This window comes from Terrapene carolina, unplaced genomic scaffold (genome assembly GCF_002925995.2).
Source record: "Terrapene carolina triunguis isolate 2854851 unplaced genomic scaffold, T_m_triunguis-2.0 Scaffold210, whole genome shotgun sequence".
Lineage (NCBI taxonomy): Eukaryota > Metazoa > Chordata > Testudines > Emydidae > Terrapene > Terrapene triunguis.
This window is the reverse complement of record NW_020664561.1, coordinates 35,608,729-35,625,896: the sequence shown is the minus strand read 5'-3', so window position 1 is coordinate 35,625,896 and position 17,168 is coordinate 35,608,729. Positions and strand designations below refer to the sequence as shown.

At 43.0% G+C, this 17,168-nt stretch overlaps 2 protein-coding genes across 2 annotated transcripts in view; one reads left to right on the top strand and one right to left on the bottom strand.

Moving 5' to 3' along the window:
* Nucleotides 1–5,562: 5,562 nt before the first annotated feature.
* On the bottom strand, nt 5,563–14,656 carry LOC113407268 (transmembrane emp24 domain-containing protein 5-like). Its single transcript, XM_026655584.2, has 4 exons — nt 14,266–14,656; nt 11,038–11,135; nt 9,806–9,983; nt 5,563–5,850 (listed from the first exon to the last, which is right to left on the bottom strand). Exons 1-4 carry the CDS (start codon nt 14,440–14,442, stop codon nt 5,632–5,634), a joined length of 672 nt encoding a protein of 223 aa, XP_026511369.1. The 5' UTR covers nt 14,443–14,656; the 3' UTR covers nt 5,563–5,631.
* Nucleotides 14,657–14,952: 296 nt separating this feature from the next.
* Nucleotides 14,953–17,168, top strand: part of LOC112121887 (coiled-coil domain-containing protein 18-like) — a 71,851-nt gene continuing 69,635 nt past the window's right edge. Inside the window, exon 1 of the mRNA XM_029912368.1 lies at nt 14,953–15,123. The gene's annotated coding sequence lies outside the window, so the exon portion shown is untranslated. The remainder of the gene's footprint in view (nt 15,124–17,168) is intronic.

Sequence of the window (17,168 nt, the reverse complement as noted above, 5' to 3'; positions counted from 1 at the left end):
CTGCAGTCCTCACTCAATCAACATTAAACATTTAAACATTAAATTAAATCAATTAAACATTTCAAATTGATTATAGCACCAGGAGTTTTGCCTGAATAAGAACTGTGGGATTCAGCTCTTAATTAGAAATCTGACTTTTAACAGCTCAACTGGGAATCCAGAGCTCCTTTGTCATCTTCCCCTCCCCCCCCCCCCCCCCCCAGTTCTCCCTAGAAGAGAGGCAGGTTGCTTTATGGAGGTATAAAACATTTGTTCTTGAATACAGTCTCATAACTGTATTTGCAGACTTTAAATATGTAGCCCTTTTTGTCTTACTAAGTCCACCCAGTTAAGTCTATAACACACATCCCCTGAAACTTGGCGATAAGTATTTAACAGATGGAGAATTGCCTGCTTTTGCATGCATACAAGCTCATGGCAAAGAGAAGCTAGAACAGTAGGAGAGGCATTTCCACAACAGATGGTAAATGCTATATTGCCCCTTTTTTGGAGAGAGAATGCTTTGTCAAATTCGTAGCTCATGTCAGGATGTTTCTGCATTCTTTCATGGCCAGGGGAACAGAATAAAAGGTCAGTGATTATTTCTGTTGGCACGGATTATGGTTGTGTAATGTAATAGTTTGTCAAAGTGAGATTGTATCTTGCAATAATTGAGACACATTGTGTAACCTCCATGACCACCGTATTACAGAATCATTTAGTTACGCTGGTTCTTAACTGTGTTTTGTCTGCTAGCAAACTTGAAACTAGATTAAGCCAATTGCAGTAGCATTTATGAACCTTACCATAATTTCCTTAAGATTGCACATACTATCTTTCCTAAACCCTATTCTATCCTCCTTACACGTAGTACTGAAAGCTTAGAGTTCCAAAAATTGATTGCATTTTTTCACTTTCCTTTCCCCTAAAATATTGGGGGAATTTTGTGTTCCACAGGCAGGATGAAATTAACACACACACCTGGCAACTTTCATTTCACAACATAGGCTTGCTTTCATTGTGCAGTGTATGATACCCTAGTCTTTTATGAAAAAAATATAGTGCTGCTCCTACTATTCAGTCACATGCATATGTGGAAGATTAACATTAATTAAGATGTAAATATTTAAAGCTTTAAGCATGACTACAATAGGGATTTGTAAATGATGTAGGTTCAAAACTAAGCTTCCACCCCTAATGTTTAAAGAATTAGAGGGCAGGGATCAAATTCTGATCTCACACCATTGTAACTCTGGAGTTGTGCTCACTGTCAGTTTGCTTCTGCACTAGGGTAACTGAGAGCAGAATTTCACCACTAAATTTGGAGGAGACCTCTCTTAAGGAAAGAAATGTCACAAGGGAATATTATACACTGGAGAAGAAATGTGGTATATATTTCAAGCAAGGCAGAAACTCAAAGGTCAATTGATCTTACTTGAAAATAAATTATAATAATCTTTTGCACAGGTTTCATTCCTAATCCTTTTACCATTACACTGAATTTACAGGTGTTACCATCTACGGTTATCAAGTGAAACCTGATCTCTTAAAAGAACAAGAAGTTTTGGAAATTCAGTCTTTGAATGACTTGCTTTGTGACATTGTGGAAGTCATGAAGCTTTGCTGCGTGCTACACTATCAGGCTGTGTTACAGTGCTTGCTCTTTTTATGGCTCTATCCTGCAAGATACTGAGCAGTCGTGTGACCTGTTGTGCACCCTCAAATCCTGTTGAAGTCAGTAGGAACTGAGGGTGCTTAGCCCTTTAAAGGATCAAGCCCTTAGGGTAGAGTATGCAAAGATGCAGTGGTATAATTAGAGTGCACAAACACAAGTTTAGCCTTCTTATTTATTGTAAAATCTCTGCTTCTGGCATATAATTTTATTCAACATCCACAGACCGTAACCATTTATTACTTAGCACAGAATAAAAACAGTTCATCTTACACACTAGATTTGTTTTCCTTATTTCAGTTAATATTTGATTTGTACCTTTTATACAAAACACAAGAACAATTTACTCCAACATCCCATTAAAAACGTCATTTATTGTGTCTAAGTTTGAACACCATATCCTTCACCCATGATGGCCACTGATAAATATTTTTCAGTTGACAAAATCTCATACAGCTGCATCTATAGTATATCCTGTTTGTAACTTTTTGTTATGGAGAAGAAGTTACAATAGTAAGGGTTGTTCTAATAAGCGAGCTAAGAGCAAGAATACAGTAGCCTAACATCAGAGGTAGACTTTTTAGTCACAGCTTCATGGAAAGAATGCAGCATTTCACAGCTGTGATACAGCATCACATTTGTGGTACTACATTTAAGGCTGCATCACTTCTGTCTTCTATTAAAAGGACAGAGCTCTAGGAATGGGGGTCTGCCTGAACTCAAAAAAGCCTGAGCCAAAGCCTACTGAAGTCAGCAGGAGCCATTCCACTGAACGCCTTCAATGAGCTTTGGATCAGGCCTATAGATCTTTTTACCACTTGGGTCCCGGCTCTGCAACTACTTTATATATAGGGCATTAAGACCCTGGAGAAATGGAATACCCCATGCTGCTCACCACTGCCCCACTTATCAATTAAGGGAGAGGAAGTAACTTGTTCTGAAGGGAGTCCTACCCAGAAGAATGATGTATCCCATGGTTCCCAACCAGGGATACATGTACCCCTGGGAGTACGCAGAGATCTTCTGGGGATACGTTAACTCATCTACATCAGTTTCTCAACCTGGGATTATAGTATAGGTTTAGGGGAGTTGCAAGTGCAGGGCTGGCGTTAAGGGGTGGCAAGCAGGGCAATTACCCAGGGCCTCACACAGTTAAGTTACATGTTTCAGCCCTGGGTGGCAGGGCTTGGGCTTCGGGAGTAGAGTAGTCTGGAAACGGTGAGAACCAGATGTATCCAATACTGTATGGGAGCATGTGTAATTCTGTGGACAAGTTAATGATAGGAAGGTAAGGATGGTGTAATTCAACTTGTAAAAATCTCCAGGCTCGTAAGTTCAATGGTGTCACCCTCTGCAACATGGCAGGAAGGACTCAGTACACCCCCCCCCACCCTTGGTGGAATTTTAATAATACCAAGTCATTTGAAATGGATTACGGGTTGGGTATTGTTTGAAAGCCCTTTCTCTCACGAACACAATGGTATCAACATGACAAACCTAGAACAATTATGTAGATATATATTTGAGAAAATGTTTTTAAAAAAATCAATGTTTTTTTTAATTATGCTTTAACACAGGGATGCATTGCTTAAGTAGAGATTGATCTTTGGTAATCCTAAAGGATCTACCCTTGACACTTATAACTGAAAACATTTATTCCTCAAAGTCACCATCAGTGTTGTCTCAGTCTAGGACAGCACTGCTAGACATGTCACACTGATCCTTGTCTGTGCCACTCTCACACATCTCTGTACAAGGCAGGCTGCTGGCCAAACATTTGCAGGTGGTGAGCATCTGGTCTTTGCACACAAGCATTTGATGAGCTGCAGGATTGATTTGGAAGCGCACTGTATTTCACATAACTGCTGTAAAGTGTGATTCCTAACTTGACCCATTTCCAATGACACTATGATCAAAATGTCCACCAATCGGAGGAGCTGGGAGGGGATGAACAATGAATCCTCCCTGCCACACCAAGGAGGGTAGCACCTTGAAATTATGATTCTGCAAATTTTTACAGATCAATTGCCACCTCCCTTAGACCTTTCTATCACTAACTTGCCCATCGAATGAGATTTTACTATATTATGTACCCAGACTAATAGAGGGTAGGTACAGCAGCCCCTGAAGTCATACAGTCAGCAGCACCTTTTAAAATCTTTTTTCCCTAAAAGCAATAATTTAAAAGGGTTATTGCTAGGCTTCATTCATACATCTGAAATTGAAACTAAAGTGTAATCTCTATGATAGCCCCTGCTAGAGAAAAATGCCACGACTGCATTTTAATGAGTTGGTGCACTGAAAAATGTTTTCCCATCCTCTTCTAGGGGGATAATGCTGGTCTCTCCAGCATAATGACCTTCAGACAGATGTGATCACAAAGCAGACAGTCTAGTTGTAGTGTTTCAGGTTCTTAACACCAAGTTCAAATACAGGCAGTACACTTGTTTACCTAGGCTGGAACAAATGTTTTAAATCTTTTTAAAGACAGCTGATGTGAACAGTCTTAACATGGACTTTCAGAGCTAATACAATTTCTATGGGCACTTCTACTGGCTTGGCACTTGGCTTGAATGTAGGCTGATTACAAAATACTTAAACTGCACTCAAATACTAAGGTTATGACAAAAGGAGACAAATGCACAGATGAGACATATTTTTCCACTCCCTCGGCAGAAAGAAATGGTAGGTTTGATGCAAGCCATCTGCCTTTTTATTGAGAAAGATAGCAAACTGCTTCTATGATTGAGCATTACCTTGCATAATCAGTTCATGCTCCAAATAAATCTCAAAATTTAGGGCCAACTCCAGTTTGTTTTATTTATGCAAATAGTCCCATTAATTTAATAGGACAGCTCATAGGAGTAGAATGAAAATAGTTATGTGACGACAGATTTGTTGGGGTTTTGTTGTGGGGAGGGTTTAGCTGAACAACTTTAGCTCTGAAGTTCGTGAACTGCTACAAATTGTGGCATAAACCTGCTTGACTTCAAGGAGCAAAACATCTTAGCAAAATTAGTAATATAGAAAGAATTCTGGAAGTGTATAAACACTTAATGTCAAGTTAATGTTTCCAAACAATTTTACCTAAAAACTATTAAAGGAAGACAGTCATCTGAAAAAAACCTCACTTCTGTCTGAATGTATCTACTGTTATGATATCCAAGATTACAATAACTAAAGATTAAATTATTCCATTTTATTTTGTGCATCTGACTGTACTTTGTGTGGTCAATTTCACTGTTCCAGTGGACCTTTCACACAGCAACAACCAACTAAACAGGAAAATGGGATTGTACAATCACAACAACTGACAGGAGGACTTGGACAGGTATAGTGCCTGATGCTACTTTTAATTAGTTTATAAATTGACTAAATTTTACATTAACTGTCTCTTTAAAGTGCTGATATATATAAAAGTGAAAAAATAACTTCTCATTTTAACCACTTCACAAATGTTAACCCAGTGTTTCTGTATTATGCTGTACAATAAAGACTCAAGGAAATTTTATACATTTACATTTATAGAGAACTGACAATAGCTATAGCCTACATAGGTGGGCCTCAATCCTTTGGCACATCTGTAACTTTTCTCAATGCTTATTTAAAAAATTGTAAAAAAAACCCCGAATTATTTAGGCGGACATAAAAAGGTTTAAGTGACCATGAAAAAATGACTATATGGCAGGTATTAACATTGGCTTGCATTTGATACTAGATTATGCATAATACAGAATGGTGTAAGAGTCATTACAAATGCAACAAACCAACAAATAGACACACCAGTAAGACTGTTAGTAACGCTTGCAGAGATGGAAGGACGGGGGAAAAGGTATTCTGTTCATGCTAGTAACATGTGAATCAAGAACCTGATTATAATGTCTATTCAACACAAGTGGCAAGGTAACATGTCTCTTTTGCTGTAGCAGTTTATAGCAATAACCAGAGAGGAGGGGAAAATGGAATAATCACACTAGCTGTTAAGTTCTACTTTTCCTCTTATCTTCAAAAAGACTTTTCAGCATGTAAACCTGAACAGCTGAAACCACCACCATGATTCCCAAGTTGACCATGGACCAAAAATTCACTGTGTCAAAGTTGCTTTCTTGTATATTTCGATCACGAGCTTCAAATGCTCTGAGCAGCGTCTGAATCTGGAGGCTTTTGCTTAACCTGGCTTTGACATTGTTGATGGATTCCTGGTAAGGAACAGAATAGTGTTTTTTTAGACTGTAAAATCATTTGGAAGGAAACAGAAGTACATTTTCTGCTAATATAAGTACATATCACACTTCTCACTTTAAAAAACACTATCATTTACATTGCTGGTTTTTATTTGTGCATGTGTCACTACCATTTTTTCATTTTGTAGTTAGGTAACAGTTACTTCACTTATGAATGTTACACATTATGAACTTTTCATTATTTTTTGTTAGCCTTATTGTGTTTATTTTCATGTGTTTGAATTTAAATACATAACATTTATCCCAGGCTCCGATCATCTTAACAAATCAATTAAAAAGAATCCACAACTATTTAACAAAAGAAGACCCCACCCGCTGAACAAAGAGAGACACTTAGAGCAGAATGCCCTAAAGGTAAACAAATTTGGGCTATGTCAGACCCATGTGGGACATGAAGTCCAAAGATGAGGCGCTCAAACAGCCCTCTATCTAATGACCATGTCCTATAATGTACTGTGTCAAGCAAGCATCTGATATGGCAACTACAATATTAGAGGAAAGACACCACACTGTTGTCCTCTGAAAGTTTAGATTAAATTTTCTAAACTAGCACTATACTTTGTGTAGAACTAGATGGACATAAACCAAAACTGCTATATTTAGATTTAATAAACAAAATTAGTCAAGCCATTTCACAATGTACAGCTTCAAACCAGCATCATTGCAAATCTGTAGCTTTAAGATATCCCAGTGGTCCATTATCTGTATCAGATGGCTCTTGAACAGTTCCATTCTGCACTACTGGACTGCAAAACAAAGCTAACTGTTCTCAGCTGGATTATCTGACCAAGATATCCTTTAACACAAAATGAGCTAGCATTAGCGTACAATGTTGTTTTGTATTGATTTATAAAGCACCTATTGACACAGCAGTCAAACTATGTTCAGGTAATAGGTAACTATTTCTTGAGTGTTCTTTTACTGCTTATTCTGTTGACTGTTTTCTCCTACGTATTTGTATGGCCCCCAGTTTAAAAAGGAGGACTGGCAGACTTTGTCTGAACATGAACTCACAAGCAGAAAACAGAATCTAAAAGTTGTTGGCATTAACACCCCCCCTCTGCTTCTTTATCCTCCTTTAGAAATTAAGAGTTAATATTTCTAATTATAATCTTTAACTTCTGTTGGGAAGTGAAGGGTAATCTAATTTTCAATATTTTAAAATGTATTTAAAATAAATACAGAAAGGATTTGGCATCTTAAATATTCTATTAAGTGTTGGTTTGTGTTAGGAAAAAGATCTGGTTTTCATGTATTATAGGAAATAGGACCTGATACACAAACTAGATCATTTTCTACATGGATGAGTAGTCTGTGGGACAGCAGATGGTATATAAATACATTTTTAGTGCATGCTGATTCTGCTTTTTTGGCAGGCCTCTATTTTCTCTAACTCAGTAAGTTCAGGGCTCAGTATTGTAGCCTGCTAAGAGTACTGAAACAAGCACAGGCATAGCCTTATCGTCCAGGACTCAGTATTTGCTTCAAAGTTTGTGTACAGGAACTTATACAATAGTATGAAAAAATTGGCACAGCAATGAGAGCAAGCTTCTACACCTACAGTGAACTGATTGCTGTTGCTAGGGAGGTGGAAAAGGCTATGACTGGGATGCAGGCAGTGGAGATAGCCAGTATATGGTTTTAGTGATACCACTTAAAGCAAATGATGTATGGAGTACCCGGAGTTAGGATTTTCAGTTATTCTGATTTCAAACTAGGAGCAGGCTGACTCAAGTGTGCTTATGAGTTGCTGCCGGGGGAGAGGGAGAGAAGGAGTATCAGAAGGATAGTTGGGTAGCCATGAGGGCCAGCCACTGACAGAAACATTTCCAAAGGGCTTCATGAAAATAGTATCCCTCCCAGGTAACTTCTCAATGCCTGGGGACATAGTGTGTGCATAGCATAATGTCTTTCCCAATTCAACCAACTACAGAAGCTACTCCCTGTAGTTGACTTCATTGTATTTCACCATTAACAAAATACCATGCTCATTAGCTCGACTGGTGGATTAACACTGCTCTCCCTCAACTCTCATCTGCATCCCTCCAAGGTTGAGTGCTCAGCCACTGTTTAGAAGTATGTTATCTTAAAGCTTTACTTATTCCCTCTTTCCCCATCTTTGTTAATTGCTATTTATTCCTATTATGCTATATAGTGACTAGGGCACTAAGCCAGGATGAGAACAAGAGTTATCCAACAGCATAATTATGAGACACATCAAAGGATATATCCAACAAGTGCTTATGATGCTACCACAGAGACTAAGCAGAGTAGCCCTGTGAGAGGAGTATTACCACCGTTTAGCTATTGGAGACATTGTTTGTTTGTCCCCTTTCTCATGATGGGGAGAAGAGGAGGCGGGTGGCCAGTGAAAGGACTCAGACTACTGGATACACAGTCCCTTCCAACTGTGCAAGGTGAGGCATAAACACACACTGAAAGATTTCCCACTCAATCTCTCATTTGGAAGGAAGAAAACTGTGTTGGGCCTCATGTGGCAGGGTAGTGGATGCGTACAAGTAGAAGAATCCTCAGGCCTACAGAAGATTCTTTAGATGAAACAATATGCAAAACTGATTTATCCTCTGGCAGATCGAGGACTGCATATACTTTGTGATTAACCAAAACACCACGTGGAAGAAAAACAAGGAGTACTGTGTATATAGACATATATAAGCAGAGAAATTTGTCAACATTTCAGGGCAACTTTTGGAAATAGGGGCTGGCTTATATGCACGCGAGTTTGATCACTTCTCTTCCCCTCTCTCTTTCCTGCCTAAGAATGATGATAATATGCATTTATACAGAAATTATCATCCAACCGCTTTACAGATATCAGCTAATTAAGCCTCACACTATGTTATGCAGTAAGTGGTAGGTAGTAATCACTTTGCCCATCACTGAAATGCAACCACCACTGAGATGTACAGCAGTCGCACTACTGCTGTTCCTCTAGGGAATATGTTTGCTTATCTTATGAAGAAGAGGAGGTGGCCACTTTACATTTGTGTGTGTATATATAGTTACCAAATGGGTCAGATTTATTATTTTGTTTGTGCCTTCAAGTCACTTGCTCGCTCAAAATGAGCTTGATCCCAAATTCTATATGTACATGAACACCAAGTTAATTGCTCTAGGTCAAAAATAAACCTTATGATTCACCATAAGCACAGACTCAAAACAACGAAAATACCTGCCACCATACATACACACATACACATTCTGTTTTAATAACAATAGTAATATTTTGTACTTTAGTGCCTTTCTTCCAAGGAACTTATTAAATCACATTGAGCAAAGACTCAAAGCTCCCCTATGATAGTTATTACTCACAGATGAAAGAGACACTTAGAGTATGTCTACACTGCAATTAGACACCCGCGGCTGGCCCATGCCAGCTGAGTTGGGCCCGCAGGGTTCAGGCTAAGGGACTGTTAATTGTGGTGTAGACATTTGGGCTCAGGCTGCAGTCCAAGTGCTGGGACCCTCCCACCTCACAGGGTCTGAGAGCCCAGACTCCAGCCTGAGTCCAAACACCTGCACCACAATTAAACAGCCTCTTAGCCCGAGTCAGCTAGCACCGACCAGCCACAGAGGTCTAACTGCAGTGTAGACATAACCAGTGAGGTTAAATCACTTGCCGTGGGCCACACAGGAAATCCATAGCAGAGCTGGAACTAGAATCCAGATCTTTTAATTCCCAATGCTGCTCTTTAACCACAGGCTCCCCTCAATATGGGACAGAGTGACCATAATGTCCTATGAGGAACACAGCTGATCACTCTGTTTCCCAGCTGCTCAGGCCCTCACATAGAACAAGACTAAGGCATATTCCCATGGCAGAATGATGATATGAGTTTTTCAGATACTCAAACCTCAACCATCTGATGCTGTAGAGCAGAATACTTACCAGAATATCTTCAAGTTTCATATCCAACAAGTCTGTGCCTGTAATGTACTTCTTCCAGTCCTCTTGTTCTCCTTCTCCCATATTATCTAGGATCAATTCAAAGAAAATCACCTTCTCTGAAATGGTGCTGAATGTGTTGTCAAAGCAGAACATGTAATCTCCATCTTCTGTTTCCACCCTGTATATGAGCAAACATACATCTTTAAACTACAGTGTATTTTTAATGTTGCCTCTAAACTTACATTTTTTAACATTCTTCCTTATGTGATTATGACAATTATGCAAACAGAAATAATTAGATATGCTATACATAAATACAAATAAATGAAATGCAAGGACACACTAGGGAATGATATAACACAACCAGAAATTAAAAGTTTTTCCAAGAAAACAAACTCAGATGATCTTAAATCTTAGTATGATGAGTAGTAGCTTTCCTTCACTTTATTTTTTTAAAATTAAAGCTTGAAAGATTAATGCTCACAACCACTTTTAAAAATAAGACAGCAGCCACTTCTTCTAGCTATGGAAAATAGAAATACCTTTTTAAAAGTTTAAATTGACCACTGGCTGCAAAAGGAGCAGAGGGGATAGAATCTTCATCTTTACAAATGGTCCCTGATCCACTGAAGTTAATTAATCTTAATAGTGTCAATATTGGCCCCAAATATTTGAGAAGGTAAATTTGGTATCATTGTTTAAAAAAAAAAAAAAAAAAAACCCTGGAAAGAGATCAGACTGCCAGTATGCCAAATAAACGATTACTTGAAATAGTGAACAGATTACTTTAGTACAGAGAAAATACCCTGCCCCAAAGACCTTTTGGGACTCCACAATAGGGAGTGCTTGGCGGTTGACTGCCAATAAACAGACCATGGCAAGTCAAACATCCTTCACTCCTGGAGGAACCTATCTATGAAGTATTAATAGACTAATACAAAATTAAGAGTACTTATATATGAAATATTTGTGTGCACAAGCTGCTTTGTAAAAAAGCCTATAATATAAAAATAAATTAAATAACAAGCATGGGACTTTATCAAGCATTTTACAAGCTAACAAGTTTCTTATATTCTACATTCAAGGAGTGATTTAGATTAATACAATCAGTTTTTACAAATGTTAAGAACTATGATTTTAAATACTCAATTCTAAGTTTTGTATTTGTTTGAAGCAACTATAATACTGCTGTATATAATACTGAGTTTCAAGTTTGGAGATTTTAGACTTACGTGTGGACTCCATCTGATTTTCTCTGATGAAAAACTAGGATTTCACCTTTTGGAGATTCCAAGTAAAAGTCAACATCTAATCCTGCTCCATCTAAAACCTGTGAAGTCAGCAAAAAAATAAACAAAAAAAACCACACTCTTGTCTGAGTTGTTGAAAAGAAACACTTTATGTAAAGGAATCGATACAGGGAGAATTTAAAGGGTTAATTCATCTACCCTAGAGTTCAAACCAAGTTACTTAGAACCAGGTTTTTGCCAGAAAGATGCTACACCGTTTCAAATTCCAGTATAGACATGACTAATCACGTTAGGAAAGGAATAAACTGAGCTTTTTCCTAACACTTTCTATTATTGCTTTCTCTAATGCAATTCTACCAATGGTGGTAACAGTGGGAAAACTAGTACAGACAAGGCATTGCAGGATATTTATTCACTGTGTCACCTTGACCTGCTCTGAGCAGGCTTAGAAAGCATGGTAGTAAGAATGCCAGCACATGGTCTACAGTAGCACTTCCATTATAGATATCACTGGTGGAGCTGTACCAGTGTTGGTTAAATGGTAGGAAATTTTAAGTAAAATCTCAGTGTAGATAAGGCTTTATAATATAGATCAGGGGTCAGCAACGTTTGGCACGCGGCTCGCCAGGGTAAGCACCCTGGCGGGCCGGACCAGTTTTATTTACCTGCTGACACGGCAGGTTCGGCCGATCGCGGCCCCCACTGGCCGCGGTTCGCTGTCCCAGGCCAATGGGGGCGGTGGGAAGCGGCGCGGGCGAGCGATGTGCTGGCTGCGGCTTCCCGCTGCCCCCATTGGCCCGGGACGGCGAACCGCGGACAGTGGGGGCCACGATCGGCCGAACCTGCCACGTCAGCAGGTAAATAAAACTGGCCCGGCCCGCCAGGGTGCTTACCCTGGCGAGCCGCGTGCCAAACGTTGCCGACCCCTGATATAGATCATACCTAGAACTTTTCTAACAAGAATAGTATTTAAAGATGTTTCTGTCTAACAAGGTTTCAACTCATGTAGAAACATCCTAAGGGCTTTGTTGTTGGAGGATCAGAGATTGTAGTGCAGGAGACATGCACACTCACCACGCTAGTTACAGCCATAGAAAAGGGGATTCCAGTGGTTTTCTGCCTGTCAGGGAAATACTGCAGATTTAGGATCCCAATCCAGCAAGATGCTGAGCATTCTCATCTCTCATTAAAGTTAAAAGGAATTGAAGGCATTTAGCAGTCACAGGATCAAACCCTTTGAGCTGGTCAACACCAAAAAGTTGTACTGCTTTAACTATACCAGTATGGATGCAGTTATATTGGTATAAAGGTGCTCTTTATACTGATATAGCTATTCCCACATGAGAAGGAAAATAAATATACTGGTATAAGTTATCTTTATACTAATATTACTGGTCCATACTAGGGCTTTTATCATTATAACTATTTTGGTTTACCAAAAAAACCCACCCCAAACAAAACAAAAAACGCCATCTTACTCAAAACAGTTAAACTGGTACAACTTTTAAGTGCAGACTAGGCCTTCCTCACTCAGGACCCAATCCTGCTCCTACTGAAGTAAATGGCAAAACTTGCAATGACCTCAGTAGGTGCAAGATTGGAGGTTTACTGAAAGGGAGGAGGAAGAAAATAATTAAGGAAAAAGATGACAAGAATGAAGAGATAAGTAGTGATTTAACTTTGATATACAGTAGCAATATGATCTGAGCACACTGTATCAGACTCTCAATTTCATATTGTTTTACTATATTGTGAACATGTCTTTGGGGAATTTCAGTCAGAAAGAAACTATTCTTGTCCTTTATCCATTTATTGTGTCAATGCATCTGAAAAAATATAGAAATCTGAAGGCAGGTGAGAGGATTGTGTGAGTTTTTTCACATTTCAACGTACCTTTGTATATAGAAGTTTGCAAATCTAATTAAAAATAAGCAGTCCTATCTATACAGAAGAATTGTGTTAGCCTGAATTGCAGCCTGGCATTTGTGTGATAGCAAGGTTAAAAGATGGCACAACCACACAGTTAGGAATTACCTACTCGTGAGTTGTGGGTGGACATAAACACTGTGTAAGGAGTCAACTGTGTTAGTTAGAACCTAGTTGCAAACATGGTAAAAATCTGTTGTGTAAACAGACCCTATAAGTCAACAGCTAATTTAGTATAAAACCAGTGACTGGCAAGTTATAAAGGTGATCATACTGATGGCTGGGGGGAGGAAAAAAAACCAATAGAAATGGAGCGAGAACAGAGAACACTACATATTCGCATGGAATTGCAGGAAGCAGATTACTTATTTTAACTCTGCTGGACTATAGATCCCAATCTGCTCCTAAAACAGACCCTATCATTGTTTTGCAACAACAAACTTTTAGACTCAGACTTTAAGGTCAGAAGGGACCACAATAATCATCTAGTCTGACCTCCAAACATAATTGCCTCATCAGCATAAAACGGACCTTAACTTTTTGCCTGCCTGCTACCATCTGCTCGGTCCTTCAAAATCTGGAAGACAGACATAATTAGGTGGGGAAGTTTGTTGTGTGAGGATCTTTTGCATAACATTTGAACCTGAGCTCCTGGCAGTCCTGTGTGGACATTAGAGGCCCATCTAGCATTTTCCATGATTTTGCCCCTTGGCCAAAAGTTTCCATGCTGTGGTGGGGGTTGGTTTCCAGACGCACCTCTGAGATCGCTGAACTAGGGTTGCCAGTTTTGGTTGGACTTATTCCTGGAGGTTTCATCTCATGATATAGTCTTTAATTCCTACAGACTCCAGGACAATCCTGGAGGGATAAAACTCTAGGCAGAACCTCACTGTTCACTCTGCCTTTCCCAGGCCTATTTGCCCACCCAGCGCACTGAGTAATTTCAGTGACAGGCAGGAAAACTCCTGCGTTCCCCCTTCCCGTTACTGCCAATCGCTGGGGTGCGCGGTCCGGAAACGAGCTTTATGCCCGGCTAATAAATCTTCTTGACAATGGAGCCAGGTGGCCTCTACAGGCCGCACTGCGAGAGCACCCAGCCCTGCTGAGCCTCCCGGCTGTGCATGCGGGCAGGGCCCGCTCCCGCCTGGCGCCGCGGGAGGCTGCTGCAGCGAAGGCGGCACATCGAGAAGGCCGGGCGGGAAAGCGGATCTCCGCCACGCGCGCAGCGGAGGATGCAGGGCCGGCTCCGCCCACTGTCGCTAGCCCCGAGCCAGGTCCCCTCACCTGGTACTCGACCTCCAGCGAGGCCCCGTGCCGCATGGGCTGGAAGAAGCACTCCTTGCGGCCGGCGGGCAGCGTGAAGGTGAAGTCGCTGTCCAGGGAGGGAGCGAATCCGAAGGCGCCGGGCGGCAGCAGCAGCAGGTTGTGGAGAAGGAGGAGCAGGCGGGACGCTGTCCCCATCCCCGCGGGCAGTGCTGGGCCTGGCACGGCGCGCTCCGGCTCTGCCCGGCCGACGGGAACAGGATGTTCTCACGGACACGGAGGCGGGTGACTCCAGCCTGTCAGAGCGCCAGCGGGGTGGCTGCGGGCGAGAGCAGCCGGCCCTGGGGAGGAGCAGCAGCCCGAGCCCCCAGCCCAATGGCATAGCAGCAGCCACGCCCCGGAAGCGTTCTCAGCATCGCCCGGCTAGTGCACACACCTCCACCGCCCCATAATGCTCCAGCAGCCGGGAAGAAGGTAGTGCACTGCCAGTAGGAAAAGGAAGGGATGATTTTCTTCAGGGACTGCCCCGAACGTTCATTTTTCGGGGTATGGTGGGAAATGTAGTTCGATTCCGGTAGCAGTGGGCGGATGTGCCCAGACATCAGACTACCATTCCCAGGGGGCCAAGAGGGGAGGAAAAGGTAGGGGGACGGGACAGTGAAATGCGCATGCGTAGTAGGAGAATTAGGGCTGTTGCTGTCTCTGGAATTCAACGGCCCGCGCAGTTCGAACGAACGGGCGCGGACGGGGCGCCTTTCGGGACAGCTTTAGAGCGCGAAGTACCCTCGATAGAGATCAGCTGCGCGCCCCGAGGGGTGCGCGAAGAAGCTGCTCTACGGGTCTTTCCTGGCGGTGAGCCAACCCCCTCACTTGGGGAAGGTAGGCGGCGGGCTCTGGGCTGCACGGTCACGGAGCTCCCGCAAGATGGGCCCGGGTCGCACTCTGCGGCAGTTCTGAGGGGACAGTGCCAGCCCGGCTCGGCGGGATCCCAGGCAGGGCCGGCGGCGGCGCCGCTCTTGCTCCCGCCTAGCCGGGGGCTGCACTGGGAAGTGGAGAGCTGCGTTGCTGAGCAACGCGAAGTGCTGTTCCCCGTGGCCGGGATAGGTTTCCGGCTGGTATCTGACTGGCTTGGCTGGTTTTTTAATGGATGTGCCCGAAAAATAATGTAATCTGCAGGGCTTTTCCCGTGGGTGTAAAGATTGGCATTATTAGCACAATACACTGCGATAGCTAATGTTAAAAGTTCCGGTGTCCAGCTAAGGATGCTGCAGTGTTCTCACTTCTGCAGTTTAAGCGATAACAGATGGTAATTGTTGATAATACTGTAGCTGTGGGCCCACCAGCACGCAAGCCCACCGTGTGTGTGTGTGTGAGAGAGAGAGAGGGTTTGAGTTAGCTAGAGTGAGGAGACTGGGATCTTATCAATCTTATTTATGTGTTATCTCTTTAGATACTATAAGTGGCTGTTGAGGCAGGGGTTGCAGAGTTGCCCTGTGGTTGAGGGTTGAGGTTGCAGCAGGCTTGCCTTGTAGTGGGGGTGCTGGGTTTTTTGCATTTGAAAGGTGGTAAACTTACGGCAGTGGTCACCAACCGATCCGGGGCTAAGGCAGGCTCCCTGCCTGCCCATACCCCACACTGCTCCCGGAAGCAGCTAGCATATCCCTGCATGATGGGGGTAAGGGGTCTCCATGCGCAGCTCCTGCCTGTAGGCACCACCCGCGCAGCTCCCATTGGCTGGGAATGGGGAACTGGGGCCAATGGGAGCTGCGGGGGTGGTGCCTGCAGGGAGGGGCAGCGCACAGAGATATGTGCCTGACCCCCCAGGGGCCCCAGGGATGTGCTGGCAGCTTCCAGGACTGGCATTGGGCCAGGACAGGCAGGGAGCCTGCCTTAGCCCTGCTGCCTGAGGTAAGTGCCGCCCAACGGGAGCCCACACCCCAACTCCCTGTCCCAGCCTTTAGCCCCCTCCCGGAGCCTGCAACCCAAGCCCCCTCCCACACCCCAACCTCCTGCCCCATCCCAGAGCCCCTTCCTGCACCCAAACTTCCTCCCAGAGCTTGCACCCCCTCATCCTGCCCTGCACCCCTGCCCCAGGCTCAGCCCGGAGCCCCCTCCACACTCCAAACCGCTTGGCCCCAGCCCAGAGCCTGCACCCTCCCCTGAAACCCCTGCCCCAGCCCGGTGAAACTGTGAGAGGGTGTGCGAGCGAACGACGGAGGGAGGGGGGGATGGAGGGAGCGAGGCAGGGCGTCAGGGAAGGGGCAGGGTAGATCCTGGGTTGCACTTAAATTCAAAAAGTGATCTTGTGCTTAAAAAAATCTCTATGGGCTGGGTAGGAGGGGTTCAGTCCTAGAGGCAGGGCTGGCACTGGGAGCAGAAGATAAGGGACGGGACACAAGGGTAAAGAAAGCACCAGGCCAAATTAAAACAAAATCTTTGTGTGAAAAACCAAGTGCTAATCTGATCTGAAAAGAGGTCATTGGAAACTCAAGCAACAGCCAGCACTGTGCAAGAACGTTTCTCTCCTCTCTGTTGCTGTTGCAGATACTTGTATGAATAAAGTTTTCTTCCTCCTCACCCACCTGCTTCTGTTTGCCTGTGTAATCTGTGTGTATGTGTAGTAGCACTGGGCATGCTCGCTGGTGAAATGCGCAAGCCTATTGGAATAGGGGAGAGTGAAGGCCCCTCTCCCCAGAATTCCCTGCCAATGTATCTTGAGCCTGACTGGGAGGAGCCACTTTAAGGGTGAGATGAGAGTTCAGTCCCCTATACCCATTCAGTGCTCTTTGCAGCAATGGTTAAAGGTGATGTTTGTGATAAGGATAACTGTCCATTAGCTGAAGAACTCATTAAGTGTAGGCCATCAAACAGCTAATCTGGGCTGTATTTGAACTGTGAGTCACAAATCCATGCTGTAAACCAAA

What these genes read in the sequence shown, in the direction of transcription:
- LOC113407268 (XM_026655584.2), bottom strand. Translation starts at nt 14,442, where the DNA reads ATGGGGACAGCGTCCCGCCTGCTCCTCCTTCTCCACAACCTGCTGCTG. An exon ending in AAATCAGATGGAGTCCACAC is followed by an intron (nt 9,984 to 11,037) that starts GTAAGTCTAAAA and finishes GCTCATATACAG; the next exon opens with GGTGGAAACAGAAGATGGAG. An exon ending in TGAAACTTGAAGATATTCTG is followed by an intron (nt 5,851 to 9,805) that starts GTAAGTATTCTG and finishes GTTCCTTACCAG; the next exon opens with GAATCCATCAACAATGTCAA.